Source organism: Paroedura picta, chromosome 2 (assembly GCF_049243985.1).
Source record: "Paroedura picta isolate Pp20150507F chromosome 2, Ppicta_v3.0, whole genome shotgun sequence".
Taxonomy (NCBI): Eukaryota; Metazoa; Chordata; class Lepidosauria; order Squamata; family Gekkonidae; genus Paroedura; species Paroedura picta.
The window spans coordinates 126,285,895-126,309,810 of record NC_135370.1 but is presented as its reverse complement, the minus strand read 5'-3'; the positions used below and the strand labels follow the sequence as shown (position 1 = coordinate 126,309,810).

The 23,916-nt window shown below is 43.3% G+C and overlaps 2 protein-coding genes across 14 annotated transcripts in view; one reads left to right on the top strand and one right to left on the bottom strand.

Annotated features, from left to right (window-relative positions):
- The first annotated feature begins 2,329 nt into the window (after positions 1-2,329).
- LOC143830273 (uncharacterized) overlaps positions 2,330-23,916 on the top strand; it is a 66,838-nt gene continuing 45,251 nt past the window's right edge. For 4 of the 6 annotated variants that reach the window (XR_013228399.1, XM_077322566.1, XM_077322564.1 and 1 more), the window contains exons 1-2: positions 2,330-2,418; positions 6,999-7,072. Coding sequence is in view for 3 of the 6 variants with exons in the window: in XM_077322566.1 (XP_077178681.1) it covers positions 7,060-7,072 (13 nt within the window). In the remaining 3 variants the exon portion in view is untranslated. Of the gene's footprint in view, positions 2,419-4,091; positions 4,123-6,998; positions 7,073-23,916 lie in introns of all 6 variants that reach the window. The other 2 variants (XM_077322565.1, XM_077322563.1) reach the window with 1 other exon arrangement.
- Positions 14,907-23,916, bottom strand: part of TMEM229B (transmembrane protein 229B) — a 56,224-nt gene continuing 47,214 nt past the window's right edge. For 7 of the 8 annotated variants that reach the window (XM_077322560.1, XM_077322561.1, XM_077322553.1 and 4 more), the window contains one exon: positions 14,907-18,416. In XM_077322560.1, coding sequence (XP_077178675.1) covers positions 17,886-18,389 — 504 coding nt within the window. In that variant the 5' untranslated portion in view covers positions 18,390-18,416 and the 3' untranslated portion in view covers positions 14,907-17,885. Of the gene's footprint in view, positions 18,417-19,937; positions 20,129-23,916 lie in introns of those variants that run through there. The other variant, XM_077322555.1, reaches the window with a different exon arrangement.

Here is a 23,916-nt window from a genome sequence, read left to right as displayed (position 1 = left end):
TGCCATGAAAACGCTAGAGGGCGTCACCCCAAGGGTCAGGCATGACCCGATGCTTGCACAGGGGATATTTACCTTTACCGTTCTCAAACTCCAACCCCACAATCTCTAGGTGTTTTGCAATATGGATTTGGCTCTCTATATACTATAGATGACTCTTGTTCTCAATGTGTGTTATTCTTAAAATTTATTTGTTCTACCTTGGGACTTCCTAAACCCTGGTATATATGTGTGCATGAGGGTGAAGGACAATGATATGATTACATGTGATTATTAAAAGAGTTGCTTTGAATTAATAGAGCTGCACTCGCTAGAAAAATCATTAATGCTCGGCGTGGTCAGCAGCAAAAGGAAAGGTGGTCGCCAAAGGATCCGCTGGCTCGACACGATCAAAGCCGATACAGGGATGACCACGAACCAACTAAAAGAAGCAGTCAGAAACAGGGGTGCATGACAAAGACTTTCCTATAGAATCGCTGAGGGTCAGACACAACTGAACGGATAACATCATCCTCATCATCAAGAAATGAATCAGTACAGTCTGCCTTGAGTCCCTTCCTTACATGGATTACACCCTCCTACCATCTCCATGGAAGAAACAGCAAGAAAGACATAGTTTGAAGTATGAAAGTACAGTCTGTACAGAGCTTACTGTAAAATGTAAAATATACTGAAATATGAACCAGATTTCTAGCTATTACATTTACAACATCAGAAAGGTTTCATGGATTGACAGCCCAAAAAGGATCATCCTGTATATAGAACTGGGCTCAAGCATGACTAGGGTTACCAACTCTAGGTTGGGAAATACCTGAAGATTTTAGGGAAAGAGCCTAAGAAAGGCAGGAAAGGTTTGGGGAGGGACTTCATTGGGGTACAGCTTCCTTTACAATTATAAGTTTACCTACAGTCTACACAAGGGAAAAATGTACAGCATCACATGCACACTAAAAGTGCAGCATAGTTGTTTACTTTGCTGCAAGATATTTGCAGAAAAGCTGATGGATGATAAATGTTATCGTAGCTCTGCGGTTCCTATGGGATATTTTGCTGAGATAACCTTGTTGTCCTATCTATTCTGTTTGTGTGGACTATTATAGTGCATCTGCTGCAAAACAAGGGGACAGGTGCTGATGCATGGACTTCCTGTACAGTCCCAGATTCATGACTAATGTTACTATCCTCTAATACAAAGTGTGAAATGCTTTCTTGGCTATAATATGTCTCCTACTGGAAGACTGAAGGGGAGGATATTCTTGTTTAGTCATGTGTACAAACCAACTCACAAACTAAAGTTCATGGGCCTGTTTGTGGTTCATGAAGCAATGTTCACAGACTGAAAAGCCACCAGGAACCTCCACAAATTTTGAGTTTGTTTGTGGTGGTTCATGAAGAGCAGAAGGTTTTTACATGAAACAGCTGAGTGGCGAGAGGAGAAAGTAGGGGGTTCTGATCCCTGTGAAAAACAGCAGGGAGCTGGAAACAGGGTTTTAAATGGCTCTGATTCATTTAACCTGCAGCTTTCTGCTCCCCAATGAAAATACTGGGGAAATGGCTCACAAACCAATATGAACAGGTTTGGTTTGTGAACTGGTGTATCAGTTCTTGGTTTAGCCACAAACCATGAACTGAACTGCAAAAATGTGATTCATGTCCATCCCTGTTCTTAGCCTAAATACAATCCCTTTAACAGAATAATATTCAAAGAACTACAGTTGAGACCTAGAAGTGATGTCATACCTCTCTAGGAATTGCCAGAAACTCTATGACAATTCCAAGAGGGGACTGATGTCACCTCCAGGTTTCCTTCAGAAATCACTCCTACCAATTTTTCCTTGGCCAAAAGAAAGCCAGTGGGTGGAACATTTCTATTAAAAGCCTTGGTAAATAGAAATGTTTTCATCCTGAAGCTAATGGACAATAAATAAAGGAGGTACCAGCATGGGGGAGGGGCATTCTAAAGGCCAGGTATCATCACACACACAGAAACCCAACCCTTGTCTCTGGTCTGTGTCTTGCCTCCTCAAGTAGAAGCACAGAAGGTAAAGCCTAGAAGAGGGCCTCTAGTAGCAGACTAGACAATGGGTTCCAGCTTTCTGGTCACAGAACGTTCATTTCTCATCCCAGAAAGAGCAACACTCTTCACACTGTTTGTTCAACTGACAAGTAAAAGAAGCAGAGAAGGATTTTGCTGTGGGCTCCATAGTGTGCCAGGTCATTACATGAGGAAGACATACTGTAAACATACCATAACGTATGACGTCATGCCTTCCTTATCTGTCATATTATTATGACTATAAGCCTATGTCTCCTAGCAATAGCTTGAGAAGGACAAAGGGCTGTTTGGGGGCATGAGTAGTTCAGGAGAGGTGTTTACTGAGTAATGAGAGATAGGCACAAACACCGTTGATCTCAGAGCAGGTACAATTTGTTTTTATCAAATATCTGTTTTATTTATACCCCACTTTTCTCCCCCATAGGGATCCAAAGCAGTTTACATTGTCCTTCTCTAATCGTTTTTATCCTTACCACAGCCCTGGGGGTAGGTTTGTGACTGACCCATCACACTTCCATGGCAGAGTAGGGATTCAAACCTAAGGTTCCTAGATTCTAGCCTGACACTCTAAATAGGGAGAGTATGAGCCTGACATAGAGGGAGAAGGTGAAATCTGTTTCTGAGAGCATCAAGAAGGAGAGTTATCAGGGCTGTCGCACCTGGCAGCAAGCAGGAGACTGGGAGGGGCACTATGACTGCAGGCTCCAGACTGGAAACTACACCAACTTGGTGTAGTGGTTAAGAGTGGCGGCTTCTAATCTGGCAAACCAGGTTTGATTCCTCACTCATTGGGCTCATCACATCACCTTGGGCTCATCACAGCCCTGAGTGATAGAGCTGTTGTGACCCAGCAGTAATATCAGGGCTCTCTCAGCCTCACAGGGTATCTGTTACGAGAAGAGGAAAGGGAAGGCGATTGTAAGCTGCTTTGAATCTCCTGGTAGAGAAAAGCAGCATATTAAAAACAACTCTTCTTCTTCTTCTTGAAGATTTGGGGACAAAACTGGGGGGGGGTAGTGGGAGGGGCCTCAGCAGGGTATAATGCCATAGAATTCTCCCTGCAAAGTAGACTTTTTCCAGGGGAACTGACTTCTGTCATCTGGAGAGCAACTGCAATTTTGGGAGATTTCCAGGTTCCACCTGGAGGCTGGCACCCTTAGGAGAGGGGGACATGAGACATGTTTCCTGATGATGTGACCACATCTGGGAAATCTTGTAAGTGACATTATGCCTCTCTAGGAACTGGCTGAAATTCTATGGTAAAATCGAAATGTGATATTATACTGTTGGTTCACATCCATTTTTTCTTTTATCCTGCTGCCACTCAGCGTGGTGGTAGGAAGCAATAGTTGGGGCAAGGGGCCAGCTCAGGGTTGGGAAATCCCTGTAGGATTGGAAGTGGTATCTTAATAGGGTGGGGTTAGGAGGGGGACCTTAGTGGGCTACAATACCCTACAGTCTAGCCTACACAGCAGCCATTTTTCTCCAGAGAAACTAAGCTCTCTAATTTGGAGGTCAGCTGTAATTCTGGGACATCTCCAGCCACCACCTAGAAGTTGGCAACCCTAGCAAGAAAAGATCTGTTTTGGAAGGCCACATGTTTCAGCTCATCAGACTAGTAGCACCAGATAATGGTTTATTTTAACTATGGTTATTTTGAAAACAGATCACAGGTGATGACTTACCTGAACAAATCCTGATTTCAGATAGTTCTTGTTTTGTTTCTTAAAAAGCAGGTGCCATCCCAGACTGCAGTACTGAGTCCCAGTTAAGGGAAAGATCATGGTGGTTAGCAGCTTACTTTCTATATACCTGGATTCCTATAGGGCCATAAATCTACATCCCTGCATATACATTAAACTAACCTCCCAAACACACACTTTCAGAAGTTCAACAGAAGTCTAGGATTGCCAATGGCTAGGGGGAGGGGGGGAATTGTCCTGCATTTTAATAGAGGCTTAATAGGCACTTGAAATATTTCATGAAATGGAAATCAATAACCCCAAATGGTAACATCCTGTTATGCCTCTTTTAACAGCGAGGTCGACTCAGCCTTCCATCCTTCCGAGGTCGGTGAAATGAGTACCCAGCTTGCTGGGGGGTAAACGGTAATGACTGGGGAAGGCACTGGCAAACCACCCTGTATTGAGTCTGCCATGAAAACGCTAGAGGGCGTCACCCCAAGGGTCAGACATGACTCGGTGCTTGCACAGGGGATACCTTTACCTTACTATTGACAACCTTAACACAAAAAATCCCTTTCCCAAAGCTTCACCCCACAATTAATAGCCTGATCCTTCTGCCACTGGAACTAGTAACGTTGGTATGTGCTGTTGATAGAGATGGGCCAAAGCCTTTTGCCTCCCCAAGCATTCTCTTCCCTGTACTACCTTAACCAGCTACAGCTGGAACCACTGTAAATGGATGTGAAAAGTAACTATTTCATCCCTCCTGGCAAACAATCTGCACAGCCCAACTATTTAACTGTGAGGGTGAGGTAACTATAGAGGATTTTTTTATCCGGCTCTTAGGCAAGGTACCCGGTAGGGTTGCCAATTGCCCATTGACACTGGGAGACCTGCATCTGCACTTCTGTTACAATCTGTAATTGAAGTTATCGTGTTGAGTAATGTTCTAGCATTTACCTCCAACATATTGTTTTAGAACCAATGTTAGAGCATTACCCCCTCCCCATAATGACAGCCCTTCCAGATCATGCTCATCATCCCAGAATCATCAAGCCAAGGAAGTCAGTCACCAGTCTCCACACCATAAGTTTTCTCCTTCCCCATCTTGCACAAATTGCCAGGTAGAGCCTAAGATGGTAAAAGTTAGTACTTTGAATTAATCTTAAAACCCAGGACTTTTTGGTGATGGTGCTCACTAATACTGAATACCAGCCCATTTTTTTTCCTGGGTAGTCCCAGTTAAAGTTCCCAGTCCATTTCTAAGATCATCCCAACATAAAATGCAATACAGGAAAGCTCTGTTTAAACTTGGGGAAGAATTTTACTCCTCCAGGGGACAATCAAGTTCCCACAGCCTACATTTCTGATCTATTTTACCCTTTTCCTCCCCTCTCACCCCTTTCTCTGGTACTGCCTTTTCTCTTGCTCCAGTTTCCATCTTGCTAGCTGTATCAGTAAGGATCTGTTTTATTCCCTTTCCTGGAGTACTGCATTGACTGATAGCAGTAAATAATTAATAACAACTAAAATGGTGTAGCCCAGTCATCGGAGCTGCTGCCGTGTATGCTATTTATATTCAGTTGGGAGCTGCTTTTGCAAACCCATAGTTCAGTAAACCTTTGGTTTTTAAAATTATAGTCATATTCAGGGAGAATATATACAACCTCAACTCATCTGTTTCTTAGGATCAGGCACACAAATCAGCACTGAGATATATAGAAAGTTTAAAGAGGCTTCCTGGGGATATGGTGATCTGATAGGGACCATTTTCAAAGACTCCAGTCATTTCTTACCATGGGGTGAAAATGACAGAAAAGGAGGGAATTTACTTTTCTATCCTTACCTCTCCCGCATTGGGGAGACCCGACTGATAGGAGAAGACATGGGCTTGATAAAAGGTTTCCACCTGGGTTCAGGGAATATCAAGGGCAGTTGAGATGGGGGGGGGTGTTGATAAAGTCAACCAACCCTAACTTATCTTTTTCTTTTTATTCCCTTTTTATAAACCAATCTGGACTCAGTCATCTTTGCAGTATTTTGGACTTCTAGAATATTTTGGGTATTTTTGGACTCCTGGAACTGAGATAATTGAAAAGATTGGAAGTCTTCTAGCAGCATTTGAACTCAGCTTCTAATATACAGTGATGTTTGTTTGAAGCATTCAGTGTTTCAGCTGTGAGGTGACTCAATGGGGATTAATAAAACTCAGTTTCAACAGACAGCTAACTTATTGGAAAGACAAGATTTATTTATTTCCCTCTATACTTTCCTACTTGGATATGTGATATTTCTCAGAATGAAAAACAACATGAAAACATTGGGGAAGGAGGCTTCCCCTGAAGACCTTAGATCAGGGATAGTCAACCTGTGGTCCTCCAGATGTCCATGGACTACAATTCCCATGAGCCGCCACCAGTGTTCACTGGCAGGGGCTCGTGGGAATTGTAGTCAATGAACATCTGGAGGACCACATGTTGACTACCCCTGCCTTAGATGAATCAGAAACAAAATTAAGACACTGCTCTTCCCCCTCCTCTCTATTTCCTTGTGGCTCCCCCTCCCCTCCTCTTCCTCCCCTCCTGCCCATTTATCATCTCTCTCCCTCACCTTATTATGATTTTAACAGGGGGAGGGGAATGGTTCTGTTTCTTAGGGTCAGGCACACAAATTTGCACAGATATATAGAAATTTGCAAGAAAGGGAATATTCTGCCCCAGGTTCACTGTGGTAGGTACCTCCAGTCCCAAAGATTCCATCACACAGTTGACAGGTAAGACCATGCCCACAGAGCAGCAACAGGGCTTATTCAACTGCAGGCACGGGAGGGGGGTGCTCTCTGCAATGCTAGGACCTTGTGATCAACCCTGACCCTGGCTTGAGCATTGAGCCAGCTGCTGGTGCTGTAGGCTGCAACTAGGAGCTTCTGTGAGACCTGCAGATCTCATGAGAACCAGAGCCCCAGGGGTGGAACTCACAGAAGCTAAAGGAATCGATATACAGTGCAATACTAAGTAGTGCTACACCCTTTTATGACTATTGAAGTCAATGGATTTAGAAGGTGTAACTCTGCCTACACTGTGAATCCCAAATAGCCTTGGGTTACGGAGGATTTCCTCCTGAGCTAGGGCCTATGGAATGATCTCCAAAGCAGCTATAACCACCTACCTTACCAGATATCCTATTATAAATAAATTGACCAATTATGGACCATAAATGGTCAAACAGGTGATTTGTTTTTTGTTTTGTTTTTTTGCTAGAGCCTTGACTAGTTTGGGAAGGACAAAAACTGCGTCTTTTGGATACCTCTGCACTTGATACATGACTTCATCAGGTATCTAACCTGCCATCTCCTTAACTATTTTCCTCTGTACCATTCCACACTGTGCCTATAATATCTTGTTATGTGCTATAACAACTAGAATGTTCTGACACAGCCTGCCACATGCACTGAGCTAAATATGAATGCAACTCAACCATCAAGTTTTCATCTCAGCCACTGCAGAATCCTATATCAGATCAGCAGAAGCTTTGACACAAAACAATAACCCAGTTTGAAAAGAGTTCTTACTCCCAAAAATAGCACCTCCATGTTGCTCCAAGCAAGATTCTTTTTATCAGGTGCTCGGAACTGTGATATTTGATGTTTTTGTGGTATCCAGCAGCCATTTCACCTGTTTTCTCTGGCCTTTGACCATAATGGCACACAACAGATGGGAAACAGAGCCGAGTTTTCAGAGACCACTCTTAACAGCATTGCCAGTAAATCCTTTTGCCAACTGGGAACTGCAGTCTGTAAACTGCACAGATTAAATGGGAATGTGCTTTACAAGGAAGCTTCAGAAGCTTCATGGGAGACTAGAACATTCAAAAAGAGACAAGGTCTGCCCAACCAAATTCATCAGTCTGGCGATGCTCAGCTTTTGCAATGATTGGAGCGGCAATGGATATAGCATATATTCATTTTGGGAGTACAGCAAGCAGAGTGCCATAATTAAAGGCACCAAAGTAGAGATGACCACAACTGGAGGTAGGAAGTTTAATATATAAGCCTGAATCTAATGAAAGCAAAAGAACTGCTTGCCTGTCATATGGTTGTTTATGGAACTGCATTAAAAACAAAACTAAGCAGAACAACAGCACTCATTCCCACAAGCTTGGTGAACATGGCCAGTCTGCCAGACACATCCCCCCCATAGTCACACATCATGAGAAAGGCTGTCCCCTAGGAGTTAAACCACTTTCCACAGAACACTGGGTACTAATGTAAGGATATCAGATGAGAAAAGCAGGACCTTTTGGAACTCTTGGTACAGAGACAATATGTTCAGGTTCATATTTAAAGCTCAGAAATTTACAAATATCCCATAGCTTAATTTCCAGTAACTGGATACTTTGTGGTTGGGGCTCCAGAAAAATTATTTGGCACCCAAAAGCAGCAGCAATGGGCCCTAAATAGATTGGGTTGATGTTTAGGGTGGCAGTAAAAATTTCCCTCAAAATTCTGTTCCCTTCATCAAAACTGCAACCCTCTGGGATGCCTGAAGGCCTACTGAGGGAAATCATAAGTACCCCCTTTATATCCTGATGAGAACGCTCACATTTGGGGGTGAAATCCATCATATTGATTGATTGATTGATTGATTGATTGATTAATTCCTCAGACTTTTATACCGCCCCTTACAACAGGTTGTCTCGGGGTGGTTTACACATAAAACCAATAAAAATGCAGCATAAAAGCCCATAATACCCTTAATTATACAAAACTAAAAAACTAAAAATTAACATATATGCTGCAGTGCTATGCATACTTATATTGAAACCAGTGGGACTTATTTTCAAATAAATATTGGTATGGTTGGACTCCCAGTGCACCAAAATTGGGGCATCAGACAATATTCTTATTAAACCACAATGTACTTGCCACATATCCCCGTATTGCTAAAACTACTCTTGTGTTAATGCCATACTTGACTATTTCTACAGTGGACAAAACAATGAAATACATCCTTTCATAGAGTGGCAACCTTCTTGTTGTTGTTGTGTGTTTGGAGAATACTAGAGTAGTCATAGCCTGCATTTTGAATGGGTGGTTGACATCGCACTTTGGGGTTGATGGTATTGTTATGCTGGGGGTCAAATTGCAGGGAGCAAATTCAAATGGCTTGAAGACTCTCCATCTTTAACCGCTCCTGCGGAGCGGATTAAATAAAGCCCTAAGGGCTATTAGGGAGGAGTTAGGGCGGGCTCTGTCTGTGATAAAAACTCGGAGGGGGGAATCAGGAGCCGCGAAGCGGCTCCTGATTCGCCCCTCCGAGTGCCACTCAACTGGGGAGGCGCGCAAAGAGCGCCTCCCCAGTAGCCGCTTGCCCCAGCCTCGCCCGTCAGGGGACTCGCCATGCCGAAGGACACACTGCTTTCACTCATGGGGAGTCCTCCTGCCTTCCCAGTGCCCTTGGGAAAGGAGCCGGGGGGGCGCGTCGAAGACGCGGCCTCCTGGCTCCTTTCCCACCCACCCCTACCCATACTACAGGCCCGCGATGCGACAACTGCCCTCCTCCATCCACACACCCCTTCCTGCATCCCCGCCGATTCCACCCTTAAAACAACTGTGTACACACTCACCCACCTGCACGCCGCCTGCTAACCCCCCACCCTCCCCGCACCCCGCTTCGCGCACACATACACTCACCCGCGCCCACACCGTCCGATCACCCTCCCACCCTCCCCAGACCCCTTCCCATCCCGCCAACGCTTCCCACACTTCCAACACCCCCCCAACCACACAATCACCCACCCTGCCGCCGACCGATCACCCCACCACACTACCCAGACCCCTTCCCACCCCGACACAAGGCCCAAACAACCAGCCGCCACATAACTCCCAGCTCCTGTCCCCGCCCTTCCCCACCACCCCTTTCCTATGCCGATCCACCCTCGCCGCCACCACGCTCACCTTCCCCGATCCTCCGCAGCCCAGCCCCTTCCTTCCCATTTCGCCGACGCTGGCCCCAGCCGCCCTGCTCTGCCCGCCTGCTCCACCAGCCCTGGAATGAACCGGGCATACGCAGACTCACGCGCATGCCTGGTTGCAGAGCCCAACTCACTTCCTCCCTCCAAGCACCCCGCCCCCACGCTCCTGCACGCATGCCCAGATCCCCGAGAACGCGTCCTTCGCCTCCCGATGACTCGCCCCATCCCCCCAGCCCACCCTGCGCCGCTACCTCCATTTCCACGACTGCCTGTCGCCCAATGCTACCCCGCCTCCTCCTTCCAACATTCTCCGAGCCCCATTCTCACTATGCCCAACCTCTGCCCATTTTTATAAATGGGCTTTATTCCCTAGTACTAACATACTTCACTAACATCGTCAAGAGAATTCACTTAAATAGGCCATGGGACCAGTATGACATAGCGGTTAGTGTGTTGGACTAGAATCTGGGAAAGAAGAGTGGGTTTTTATGCCCTGATTTTCACTACCCGAAAGAGTCTCAAAGCAACTTACAGTCACCTGTGAGATAGGTAAACTCTGGGAACTGCTCTCTAAGAACAGCTCTAAGAGGAGGAGGAGTTGCTTTTTATATGCCACTTTTCTCTACCCAAAGGAGTCTCAAAGTGGCTTACAATCGCCTTCTCTTTCCTTTCCCCATAACAGACACTCTGTGAGGTGGGTGAGGCTGGGAGAGCCCTGATGTTACTCCTCTGTCAGAATAGCTTTATCAGTGCTGCGGTGAGCCCAAGGTCACCCATGTGGGGGAGTGGGGAATCAAACCTGATTCTCCAGATTAGAGTCTGTTGCTCTTTAACCACTACACCACACTGTTCCCTCGCACCTCCAAAGACAAGTTGCTCTTCTTTATGGAAAGCTCATTGAAAACAGAGTTGTCCATCCACAAAGACCTGGCTGACATCGGCCTAAGCAGACTAAGACCCTGACACCCACCAATAAGATATTGTGGGAGCTCTCAGTGTTCTGCATGGCCTGCAAAATGGAGCTCTTCCAGCAGGTCGTGGGATGAGGCTGGGCCGCATGGAAGATCTGGCCCCCCTTACAACGGCAGTTGCGTACTCCATCTGGCACCCTCAGTCCTCCCTCCTCCTCAAGTGGGTTACCAAGGGGTAGAGTAGATATGAACTGAGTTTTTATCACATCTTGTTCCATTGTCTGGGGATTTATGTATGATATATTCTATATGTTTTATTGTATGTTTTTATTGGGGTTATATATATATATATATGTATGTATGTATGTATGTATGTATGTATGTATGTATGTATGTATGTATGTATGTATATATATATATATATATGTATATATATATATATATATATATGTGTGTGTATATGTATATGTATATGTATATGTGTATGTGTATGTGTATGTGTATGTGTATATGTATGTGTATATGTATATGTATATGTGTGTGTGTGTGTGTGTGTGTATATATATATATATATATATATATATATATATATATATATATATATATATATATATATATATATATATATATATATATATATATATATATATATATATATATATATATATATATATATATATATATATATATATATATATGAGCCTCTTGTGGTGCAGAGTGGTAAGGCAGCAGACCTGCAGTCTGAAAGCTCTGCCCATGAGGTTGGGAGTTCAATCCCAGCAGCTGGCTCGAGGTTGACTCAGCCTTCCATCCTTCCGAGGTCGGTAAAATGAGTACCCAGCTTGCTGGGGGGTAAACGGCAATGACTGGGGAAGGCACTGGCAAACCACCCCGTATTGAGTCTGAGTCTGCTAGAGGGCGTCACCCCAAGGGTCAAACATGACTCGGTGCTTGCACAGGGGATACCTTTACCTTTACCTTATATATATATATATATGTGTGTGTGTGTGTGTGTGTGTGTATGTGTATGTATGTGTATATATATGTATATATATATATATATGCCGGGTTATATGGTATAAGCTGGGTTAACACACCAGTATCTGCCTGAATGGATAAAACACATTACATGCCAGTAAATAAACTCTAAATTTTGAGGCTGTGGTACAGGCCCAATAATGGTATTTGAATAAGAAATCTGATGTGTGTGGGTTTTATGCCCCACATTTCTCCATCTTAAGGAGTCTCAACATGGTTTACAATCTCCCTTTCTCCACAACACACCTTGTGAGATAGGTGGGGATGAGAAAGTTCTGAGAACTGTGACTGGCTCAAGGTCAGCCAGCAGACTTTATGCAGAGGAGCAGGGAATGAGACTTCTCCAGATTAGAGTTCTCTGCTCTTAACCAGTACACCACACTGGCTTGGAAGATGAATTATTCAAAACTCGCATCTCTAGCAGCAATTTTGCATCTTCCGTAACAGACTGAGAGTCTGCCATTCTCCTCCCAGGCCAGATTATCAGCTGCTTTCTCTTAGTGAATGGACATACACATATTTGCTGTCTGGCACTGTCTGAGATTTAAAATTGTAATATGAGACACGATCTACTGGCTCAACTCAAATTTCAGTCCCTGAGGCATGGAGCCATAAATGCTATCCTTTCCAATATGATGTTGCTGCAGACTGTGCTGTTCTGTACCTCTTCTCATCACATTAGCAGCTATGACTGTGTTAACCTTTCTACTGTGTAGAAATATTTGGGCTTTGGTCTGTTTTGCAGTCTCCCTAAAGTTAAATTCCATTGAAAGTAATAGTTTATGTTAGTTATGACCAACCTGTCCTGTTGGCATTAGCAAGACATACAGTGCAATTCAGAGTTACTCCTTTCCAAGCATATTGACATCAATGGGCTTAGACTAGGGTAACTCTGCATAAGGTCACTAATGATTGGGAGAGGTTCTGGCTCAGTGGAAGAGAAACCTTGACATGCCAAAGCTCTTCGCTTCAATCTCCAGCATCACCAGTAAAAGCATCTGGGAATAGGTGACATGAAAGACCTCTGCCTGAGACATTGGGAAAGCCACTGAGTAGACAACACTGAATTCGATGGACCAAAGGTCTGATTCAGCATGAAGCAGCTTCATGTGTTCACCCATCACTGCTATGATTAGCTTTGGCTGGAATATATGTTAATGATAAAAATCTGCAGTTCAAATTTTTAACTTGCTTCTGTAGAAAGAATCTGAAAATCAGGGTGTAGAACCCAGGGGGGGGGGGGGGAAAGGATCACTATCTATTTATTTAGAAGTTTATACCCCAGTTTACTCTCCAGTGAGGACCTATAGTGGCTTGCATTAGAGTTACTAACTCCAGGTTGGGAAATGCTTAGAGATTTGAGCCTGGAGCCTGGGGGAGGGCAGTACTTGGAAAGAGGGGATCTCAGCAGGTTATCTTTAACAGAAGGTCACTGTTAAATAAAAGGCTTAGGCCTAAGTGGGCGGGGAGGGGGTGGAGCCGGTCTGGGTGAGGACACAACCCGAAGGTACTAAGTGCCTTCTGATTGGGCCCTCACCAGGACAGTCCAGAAAGCGATGGGGAAGCGGCACCACCGCATGAGTGCAGAATGAGGCCTTCCCCCCGGGCCCAGAAGCACACCCAGGTGTGCTTCTAGGCCTGGAGGGAAGGTTGGGCTGATGCCGGCGGGGGAAGGAGGCCTTCCCCCAGGCCCAGAAGCATACCCGGGGCCTTGAAGAGGCCATGGGTGTGATTTTAGACCTGGGGGAAGGCCGGGCTGCCGCCAGGGGGCAAGGGGGAAGCAGGCCTTCCCGCCCAGGCCCAAAAGGCCTCCTTCCTTCCTCCCCCCCTTTCTAGCACCTGTTGTATTTAAAAGTACAATGGGCTTTACATCTAGTAATATAAAGTTCATCCTTCAAAGCAGCCATCTTCTCTACAGGAACTGATCTCTGTCATTTAGAGATCAACTAATTCTGGGAGACCTCCAGGCCTCATCTGGAGGGGCAACCCTAGCTTGCATTATCCCCCTCAATTTGATCCTCACAACAACCATGAGAAGCAGGTAAAGCTGAGAAGACCACCCAGCAGGCTTTCATGGCAGAGTGGCTGTTTGAACCTGGGCCTCCCCAATCCCAGATGTTAACACTCTAACCCCCACACCACTCTGTGGCTCTCCAGATGTCCATGGACTACAATTACCATGAGCCCCGCCCCAGCAGAGTATCTGCCAAACAGTGGTTTGTTAAGCTAATTATGGTTTGTGTGCTCAGTTAAGATTTATTAACCACAGTTAGTCTAAACTTTGTTGTATCTGATTATTTTAATTTTGCATTTATACCCCCACCATTTCCCAGAAGCTCAGGGTGGCTTACAAAAATACATAGGAAATGTAAAATTAAAATGCATAGGAATTTTAAATATTAAGCTTAACTTTAAAACAATAAGAATCAAATATTACTAACTAGACAAGTTGATTCCAGCCCCCACATCCCAGGAGGAAAAGATGGGAAGGATTAAAATATTCCCTCAGGTGGACTTGAGCTAGATGGGCTATAGGTAGGGAGGCCACTAAACTATAAAGTTGCTTCTAGGCTTCAGCCTTATGCCTAGCAGCACATCTCTGCCTTGCAGACCCTGTGGAACTGTTTAAAGCAGGGGTCGTCAAACTGCGGCCCTCCAGATGTCCATGGACTACAATTCCCAGGAGCCCCTGCCAGCTTTTGCTGGCAGGGGCTCCTGGGAATTGTAGTCCATGGACATCTGGAGGGCCGCAGTTTGACGACCCCTGGTTTAAAGCCTTGCAGGGTCCTGGTCTAATTCGGCAGTGTGTTCCACCAGGCTGGTGGTTGAGGCCAATTTGAATTCCTTAGGGCCGCAGATTTTGTTCACTAGAACATAATGTTCTTTAAGGGGCATAGTGGAAGAAGCGGTTCTGTAGATTCAAAGGCGATGGTAACATTTTAATGGAGAAGTAAAAAATAATTATATAGTGCTTCAAAAGCCCAATAAAAGCAGGAATTGTACAAGATTCAGCCCTTGCCAGCAAAACTGGATGCTGAAGCTTTCTTTCAATTTATCTAAATTATTGCGGAAATATGCTGATATATTGTGACAGACAGAGAAATCGAGTGCATACGTGTCACTTTTTAAGAAGGTGCTACCAAAAGGTGTAAAGCCGTGCAGGGGCAAATCTGTAAGCCCCTCTTCCCCTTGCCAGCAATGCAAGCATAAACCCAAGTTCTCCCGAGAGAGAAAGCGAGAAAGCAAAGCCAAACAAACCACAAGTTTTTATTGCTGGTGAATTCAAACAGGCAATTTTAATCTACGGAGGAAGATACATGTACAAGCAAATATTTAACTGAGGATTGTGTGCGTTTTTATTATCTGTTTTATACGCCAGTGCTGCCTCTGCTGCACAGTTTCTAAGCAATTGTTGGCAGCAATGTGGTTGTCACTGCTGTGTAGTTTAAGCAACCCAGCTGCAAAATAACATCAGTAGTTTTCACTTGAAATGAAAAAGAAAACAAGGTAAATGAAGCAAAATGGGTAGAATCTCTGGATTGCATTCCTCCAAAAAGAATAAGGAGTCTACAGGGTCTGCTGCAGTAACCGGTAGAGACTGCAAAATACTGCAAAACACAATTGCTGATTGATCAGTGGAACATCTGTCAAGGGCTACATGGGGAAAGATGACCATATGAGGCCCAGCTCAGTTCCTGGTGTGCAAACTGCAAATAAAGTGCACTTCTGTGTGAAAATTACAGACCCTTGAGGGCACATCTCGGAGTACAATCAGAGATAATAGCATAAAATAAGCTTTAGGTGGTGCCATGTTAATGCACCGAGGGAAAATGTAGCTCATTTGTACATGTCCGTAGGCTGAAGGCAAGAAGCCATTCTTTAGTGTAGAGGACTGTTATCCAGCCATTACTGTGCTATATAAGAATACAGATGCAAAGGAGCACATGGTTGTGCTATTGACCAAGGCAGGAATGGAAAACAAACAGAATTCTGTGTTCCAAACTTTTTGAAAGTCCATGGTGACTAGTTAGTGGTGAGAATGCACATAGTCTGCCTTAAGCTTTCTTCCAGTGGTTATCAGGAAGTGTAGGAATATCAGATTTCCTCCTTGCACTATTCCTTTTACAGAATATGCCATATTTTTGGTGTCAGGTGGGTATGATCCAGCAACGTCTAATACCTTTAAAAATTACTTTTGCCTTTTGGGGTGCAGGACAGATGCTTATAGAGGAGAAAAGCTAAGAGAATGCTTATTTTCACAGTATTCAGGATGCCCTATTAACAACAAAGAGGACTTTAGAGAATAATGGCATCAACAAATTGACCCTCCATCTTATTTTCCCCTCAAGTTGACTACCGTTGCGTGGCTGATAAATGAAGACTCTAAGTATGGTGACATTTCTGAGTATTTCAGGAGCCTACTGTCTACAGGATGGATGTAAATGAGCTCCAGGGGCCACTGTCTCTGCCCATCCATCGCCTGCAATGGATATCACACCTGAGGGAAATGGGAAGGAACAAAGCAATCATACTCTGACAAGTAAATGCAATTCTTATTCCTAAGAAAATGTAGAACCCATCCAGAGTGGCAGGGTATCATTCTTCTTCTGAGAATGGAGCGACAAACAGTTGTTATCAGACTGATAAAGCAAACAATAGCCAGCCAAACAAACAATCAGCCACGTCTTTAACAGAAAACAGAAGACGCTGTGCAGCCACATAAAGACATTCACGTCACAAACCCCACTTCATTGCTTGTGCAAGTCCATTCCATTCAGTGCAAATGATACTTGGAATTCTTCTGGTCCAGGAGGCCTTGTTATAGCATACCGTACTCTTAAGGCTATTTATTATATGCTTGCTACTTGAAAAAGCCCAAGAATCCTCAAAACAAAAGGAGATATTCTTTGGTGGCTACCAGATACCATCCATCTTTCTCATTATAACGTCTTGCTGTGCACCTGCTTGGGACCTTCACACTTCCTTTAAACTTAGTGTGCTCTACAGTGGAACCTTCAGCCCTTGCTGTGCTGTCACAGCTCATCCAGAAGAAAGGGATCCTATAGTACTCCCTACTATAAGGCAGTTCTGCTGCTCACAAAGAGAACCGGCTGTACTACCAATACTGCGATTAGTACCTGGAGAACACTAGGCTGACTTAGATAAGGTGAAATCAGTGCAGACTGAAAATAATAAACAAAAGGAATATATAGTCTGTCCTTCAGGATTCCAATTCCTGATGAATCCAGCCGCTGTATGACCACTTTCATCCCAATTGTCCATCAGTGCCATGGGGAACAGAACTCCTTGGGAAGGAGAGAAGATCTTGGTGATGTGAACAGTGGCAAGATCTTGGTGATGTGAACAGTGGCTAAAGGGGGGGGGTAGAAAGAATTAGACCTGAAGCAGCCCTTGAGTTCAATTACAAAGAGTAAAGATAAGAAGCAGGGAAGACTTCCGCCATTTTCCTCCCGCTTCTGGCCACATGATCAAAATGCAGCTTGTACAATAAAATTAATCCAGCAGAACAGGTCTTTATTCAAAAGAGAGAGGGAGAGGGAGGTGGAGAGAGAGATGGGAATGGGAGAACAAGCTCTGTAACAAGCATCAAGAATGGATGATTTGAAAAGTAATCTTTTAAAATAGAAATCCAGCAAGATGTCCAGCACCATAATACCACACACTATGGTGCAATAAAAAGCCTTAGGAGGAGCACACAAGAGGGCAAATTCTACCTCCCCAGTAGACTGCCACTTTTGGGCTATCTCAACAGCTGTTGATTCTTTCGTGACCCTGCAGCATTTCAGGTCCCATGGGAGGTATTGGTTGCAAGCAAGCACCTGAATATTGCCTAATGGAATATAAGCCAATCACTAAGTTAACAGGGGCATCTGAGCCAATTTACTAACTTGTGTGTTGTTTTCATACAAGCTATATTAGCATTTCTCTCTTTTTTTCATATGCAGGTAATAGGACTGTTCATATAGTAAGTTACAAGTCAGAAACTATCTAGCCAGCAGGCAGCTGGCAGTGCTACTTGCAGTTTAAAAAACAAAAAAAGTAAAATCCATAGAAAATCTACTGGTTCCACTTTTTCATGCACACCTCCAAAAGGAGATTTCTTTATCATACAGGAAGCAGGAGTTTTGCTTTTGAAGCCATCATTACAGATCTCTAATGAAGGGGGCAGGAGAGTCCATTCAGTCAAAGTGCAGCCTTATGTTTCTATTCAGTCTTCACATGGCCATTGGCCAAGGTTATAGGAACAGTGGGAATCCCTGGTTCAGCATTCTCATCAAACCGCAAACGTAGGGTGTTTCTGATGACCAATTGTTCCATGATAATTGCTGCACAGAACCATGGAATAGCATACTCCAGGGTAATGAGGCCCATGAAGTTCAAGTCAAATTGTGAATAGTCCCAAGGGCAGGCATTGAACTGACGCAGAATGAAGCCAGTGGTGAACTCCCATAAATACGTCCAAAGGGTATAAATGAGGCAGCGCACTAGTATGTTACACTTGTCCTTCAGATACAGATACATCTTTTCTACAATGAGGATGGAAGTGCCATAGATGAAGAGTGCCCATACGCTGGTGACACCTGGGAACTTCCAGTTGAAATTGACCACAAACTCCCAGGCAGCTGTGAACATCACCTCGCAGAAGTAGCCATGAATGGCATAGAGGTACCATCGGGAGAAAGCAGTCAGGGGTTCTGCTGCTGCCATCCTTCCACAAAGTCCCCAGCAGGAACCCTATAAGAAAATAGGGAGGGGGAATAAAGACCTGGTAAATAAGTTTCCCAGCACTTGATCTTATCACATTGACGGTCAAATATGAAAAAATTATTATATAACAAGAGTAGCACAGATCTGCAGAAAGATCCTCCAAATGACATGCCCAAAAACAGAACAGGGATTTAGGAGTGCCTTTTACCTGGCTGACAAAAGCCTAGAAAAGGATTGTTTGTGTTTATTTGAAGATTATACTGAAAGTGAGAGGTCCCTGCTAAAAATGTTCTAAACAAAAAAAAATATTATAATCTGCATACTAATTTGAGATGTCTCCCTCCTTTTATGGCATATCGGGGTGGGGGGTGGGAAACTAGTCTTGCATTAGATGAAATACAGTGCCAAGAACACTGTTCGTCTCCCCCTATTTGTCTAAATCAGCCCTTCTCAACTTTTTCACCATTGAGAAATCCTTGTAACGTTCTTCAGGCTTCAAGAAACCCTGGAAGTGACATGGCAGTGCAGAATACGGTCGTGAGACATAGCTGTGTACATGCCCACCCCCTCCAGGCCTATCACTGGCCATTTTGGGAGGGAGGATGTTTAACAAGGTTTTTTTTTAAGTTAAAATATTGACTCCCACCCCTTTGGGAAACCCTTCCAGGGCCATCAAGAAGCCCCACGGTTTCATGAAACCCTGGTTGAGAAAGCCTGGTCTAAATGCTTAGTGTATACTCAGAACCAAAATAATATTATAAAATGCTGGCTTACACAGGACCTTTGTAAAGCACATTACCCTCGTAGCTGGCTGTGGGAGCAAGTTTAGGACTGATACATAGCTCCATGTTGCATGTACGATTCTAATGTGGAGGCTTTTGTGCATAAAGGCATGTGCCAGGATGTCCAATATTTTACATACTCCCTAACATAAGAAGAAATCAGTAAAGGGATCTTTTGTTTCCATGAAGTGATCTCCCCTCCCCCTTTTTTTGTGATCTAGGAACCTGTAACGGGAAGGTTACAGGAAATAAAAGGTGAAAGTGTAAAGAGGAGTATAATATAGCAGCATAGGAAAACGTAAGAAAAGCAAAAGAACAAAATGTGAAAGACGTTTGGGAAAGAATAAAAAGACAAGCTATTAAGAGAGTGACTGTGAGTGACTAATGACAGTGAGGCCAATACTGAATGAAGTGAGAGAAACTGCAGCCAATGGCATAAAAGTAGAAAACAGGATATATTAACTGCCTTATATATATATTAGATATATTAGGCGGTGAAAAGTAATGTAGTTGCAGCTGACTTATGGAACCTGATGACTTAGAAGAGGCATACAGAGGTGGTATGCTATTACCTGCCTCTGCACAGCAATGCTGATTTTCTTGGTAGTTTCCCATCCCAATACTAACCAGAGCCAACTTTGCTGAGCTTCTAAGATCCAAGGAAATCAGCCTAGCCTATGCCATCCATATCAGGGCAACTTGCCAGTTCAAGAATATATGGGGTCATGGTTAGACAGAAAGACAGGCACAGGGGTCAAATACTTACTTGATATCAAATAGTTCGCCATGTGAGATGAAACCTGTGCTAAACTGCCATGCCCTTGCTTTGTTTCATAATTTAAAACACCCCAAATCAGCCCCCATAGTGAGACATGTTTAGGCCCTGAGCCAACCCTTGGCCTCCTGAATATGGTACACTGTCTACTACTACCAAGAGATCTTAATTGGCCTCTTTGAGGCTTGTTATCATCACTGATGAAGTCACAACCACTCCATTACCCTGGGAATATACTAGGTAACAGTACGCTTAAACTGTTAATGCTTCATTCCCCCTCCCCCACCCCCGCCCCATCCCTGTCTGCACCAAAGTGGGCCTTGTGGAGACACCTTCATCATTAACTGCTAATCATTAAACATTCTTATTGTATGGAGAATACAATCCTCCTTTTGAAAATCCCCACAATCTATTGTAAACAACCTATTAGTAACAGAAAATACATATTACAGGAGAGCAATACTGAAGAGGAGAGGGGCAGGGCCATTGTAGAACATCTACTTTATATATGAAAGGAGAGCTAGAGGGCTCAGTGCTTAATGTGAACACAGATACATCAGACATTTCAGAAATCTGGTGAGGGAAATCAGCACAGTGATCCCCAGATAGAAATTCTACTGGAGCTAGTATTGATCTGAGTTTTAAAAAGGATATAAACATAGAAAACATAGGAGGATGAAACTCTTTCATAGTATACCAGGCCTGACAGGTAACCTAAAACTGACAATATATTATTGTCAGCATGGCCAGAATGTGACAGACCATCTTAAGACAGAAGAAGAAAGAAGGAAGATAACTTAAGTGGGAAATGTTGCAAAAATCAGAGACCCCAGCTACTCTCACATTGACAGGGTAAATAGCATTCTCTGGTTGACAAACACTGCAACATCATTTTCAGATATCATAAGCCATTGTGTCTTGGAACAGTCAGTCATGTAGTGACTGGAGCAGAGGGAACCTGAAACCTGAATTTGGTACAGGTCAATACTTAGGACCTGGTACAAAATGTAAGCATTATTTACCTACTTTTTAACAGTGACCACTGTACTATTAAGTATTTCTGTCCACCATGTGATTTCCAGAAAAGAAAACATCCCTCTCAAAAGTGGAGAGGCTTATTCCTTTGGAAGTCAAAAAAGAAAGTAAAGATCATAACTTTTCAGGATATTTGGCAGCTATTTAAATCTACAATAACTAGAGGGTAGCCGTATTGGTCTGAAGTAGCACAACAAAAATAGAGTCCAATAGCACCTTTTAAGACCAACAAAGATTTATTCAAGGCATGAGCTTTCGAGTGCAAGCACCCTTCATCAGACTAAATGAATAACCATCAGAACTGTGGAGATATAAGGCAATATATAGGGCAAAATAATTTGCTTTTGCCTTATATCTCAACAGGTATGATGGTTGTTCATTTAGTCTAAGGTAGAGTGCATGTATTCGAAAGCTCTCGCCTTGAATAAATCTTTGTTGGTCTTAAAAGTGCTATTTTTGTTGGAATTCAGAATGTATAGCAAATATTAGGAAAGCTACCATGAATACAAGGACACCACCATAGATAACCAGCAAAGTCTAGGACTCCGTTAAAGGGTAAAAGGCTTCATATATGGCCGTTGAACATTATCACTAATTGGAACTTCCATATTTAGTGGCAGTATACTTAATTTCAGATGCTGAGACAAATAGAGAAGAGCTGCACTTCTAACTACAGTTGGAGTAGATACCACAGATGAAAAGTACATTAAGTACATGAATTAAGTAGATACTAATTGTTTTAAATATTGTACTTAACTCTTCCCTCCTAAGAGACCTAGAGTGGCCTATGACCACAAAGAATATGATATAAATCCCCCCCCCCCCAAAAAAAACCCTTATGCCTTTGTCTGGTCCTGGATTTAATGGCTGGCTCATCCAAAGCCCAAAGTGACAATTGGCTTTTGCCCTTCATTCATATGCAAACTCTCACTGCTCTGGCCATGTACAAGCTGTATACTTACAGCAGAAATAGAAATCAAGCATCAAGATGTTACAGCTGACAAGATGTTACTCCAAGTCTTTCCGTCCCTGCCAAATAACCTCTTGCTATTCCTATGCAGATGGAGTCATGAATGAAAGAAGCCAGAATAAATAAGCTTTCCAGAAACAGCAGCAATGGGAAACAAAGACCATTTTATACTTTGCTTCCTGGGGAAAACCTGTTGGCTGTGTTGTTCTTAGTCAGCACATATAAAACCAATTAGTTTCCAATGCCAATTCAAAGTGTTGGTACTTACTTTTAAAACCCTAAAGAGCCCAAGACCCTTATAACTTTGGGACTGCCTCCCCCAGCATGATCATCCCCAGCTTCTCATCACAGCATTTATTGAAAGTTCCTAGTCCATGAACTGTCCACTTTATGTCAACAAGGGCAAGGGCTTTCTCAGTAGTGGCCCCACTCTGTGGAACCAGCTGCCTGAAGAGGTGCATGCCTTGTGGGATCTCCTTAGGTTCTGCAGGACATGCAACACTGCTCTTTTAGGGCCCTTTGGATGATGCCATCAGGCAGCTGGAATGCTTCAGCTGTGTCTTCACTATACAAGCCTACTTGATAATGGATAGATTTTTAATTGTTTTATATTTTTTAAGTTTATTTATTGTATCTTTTGTATTGTTTTTATCAGGTATATTTTGTATGTTAGCCTATTTAAAGGAGAGGGAACAGGATACAAATTTGATACATAAATATGATCCACAATTAGAAATAAAAATGAATAGATCAAACTCTCTGGATTATATTTCAGATCTCGAATTCACAGAGCAGTATGGGTAATGTTTTGGGAATGACTATTAATTTCAAAACAACTGTCCTTTACTTGCATTACTAAATTAACTTTTAAAAGTGTACGTGATTTAAAAGCTTATTGTTAAAAGAATTGGGAGGGAAATCAGGAGTATCATCCCTCTCTGTCAAAGTCTGGGAGTCAACTTTTTTCTTCCCAACAGCTTCTCTCCCTCCTATAGAGATGTTTAATTAACCGCAGGCTGTTCTAGAGCAGGGGTAGTCAACCTGTGGTCCTTCAGATGTTCATGGACTACGATTCCCATGAGCCCCTGCCAGCGTTTTCTGGCAGGGACTCATGGGAAATGTAGTCCATGAACATCTGGTAGACCACAGGTTGACTACCCCTTTTCAGTACTTTCCCGCAATCCAGTGAATTAGGGTACCATATGATACAAGAGCGGTCCTTGCCTTGTCCACAGTTAGGAAGGCACATAAAACTCTTATAGAGGCAGTTTTGTTGTTTTTAGTTTATGGATATGAGCTATTTAAACATGAGAATGCTGATTTATGCTTTTATTTCTGTTACCATTCTACGTACTTGAAAACATATATGTAAACCACCTTGAGCCAGCTATGTGGGAAAAAGTGCCTAAAATATTGTAACAAACAAAAAAGATGTTGCTATGTTTCTATTAGTTTGCTGATTCAAAAGGAGAACCCATCTGTGATGCAATCTGCCTAAGATGCAAACTGCACTTGTCTGTAGTCTGTTCTTGCTTTGGTTGTGGTTAGTGACAGAATTTTCTGGCAGAAGACAAAATAGATGCTAGGATTCTGTCTCTTTGCCAGAGGCCACTTTTCTCGTACTTTTGGCTGTTTCCACACTGATGGACATTGATCCTAAGACACCAACTCATCAGTGTTTTAATATATGAGTTCTGCATAGGGGGTGTACACAGAATTACTGCGTCAAACACCTACGTTTCGGGTAAATGAGAATATTTATTAATGACCATTCCTTTTACTGCAGATACATGGAGAAACTTCAGAATAACAAAAAAGCAGATACTACCATAAGCATAAAGGAAAAGGTATCCCCTGTGCAAGCACTGGGTCATGTCTGTCCTTTGGGGTGATGCCTTCTAGCGTTTTCATGGCAGACTCAATACGGGGTGGTTTTCCAGTGCCTTCCCCAGTCATTCCCGTTTA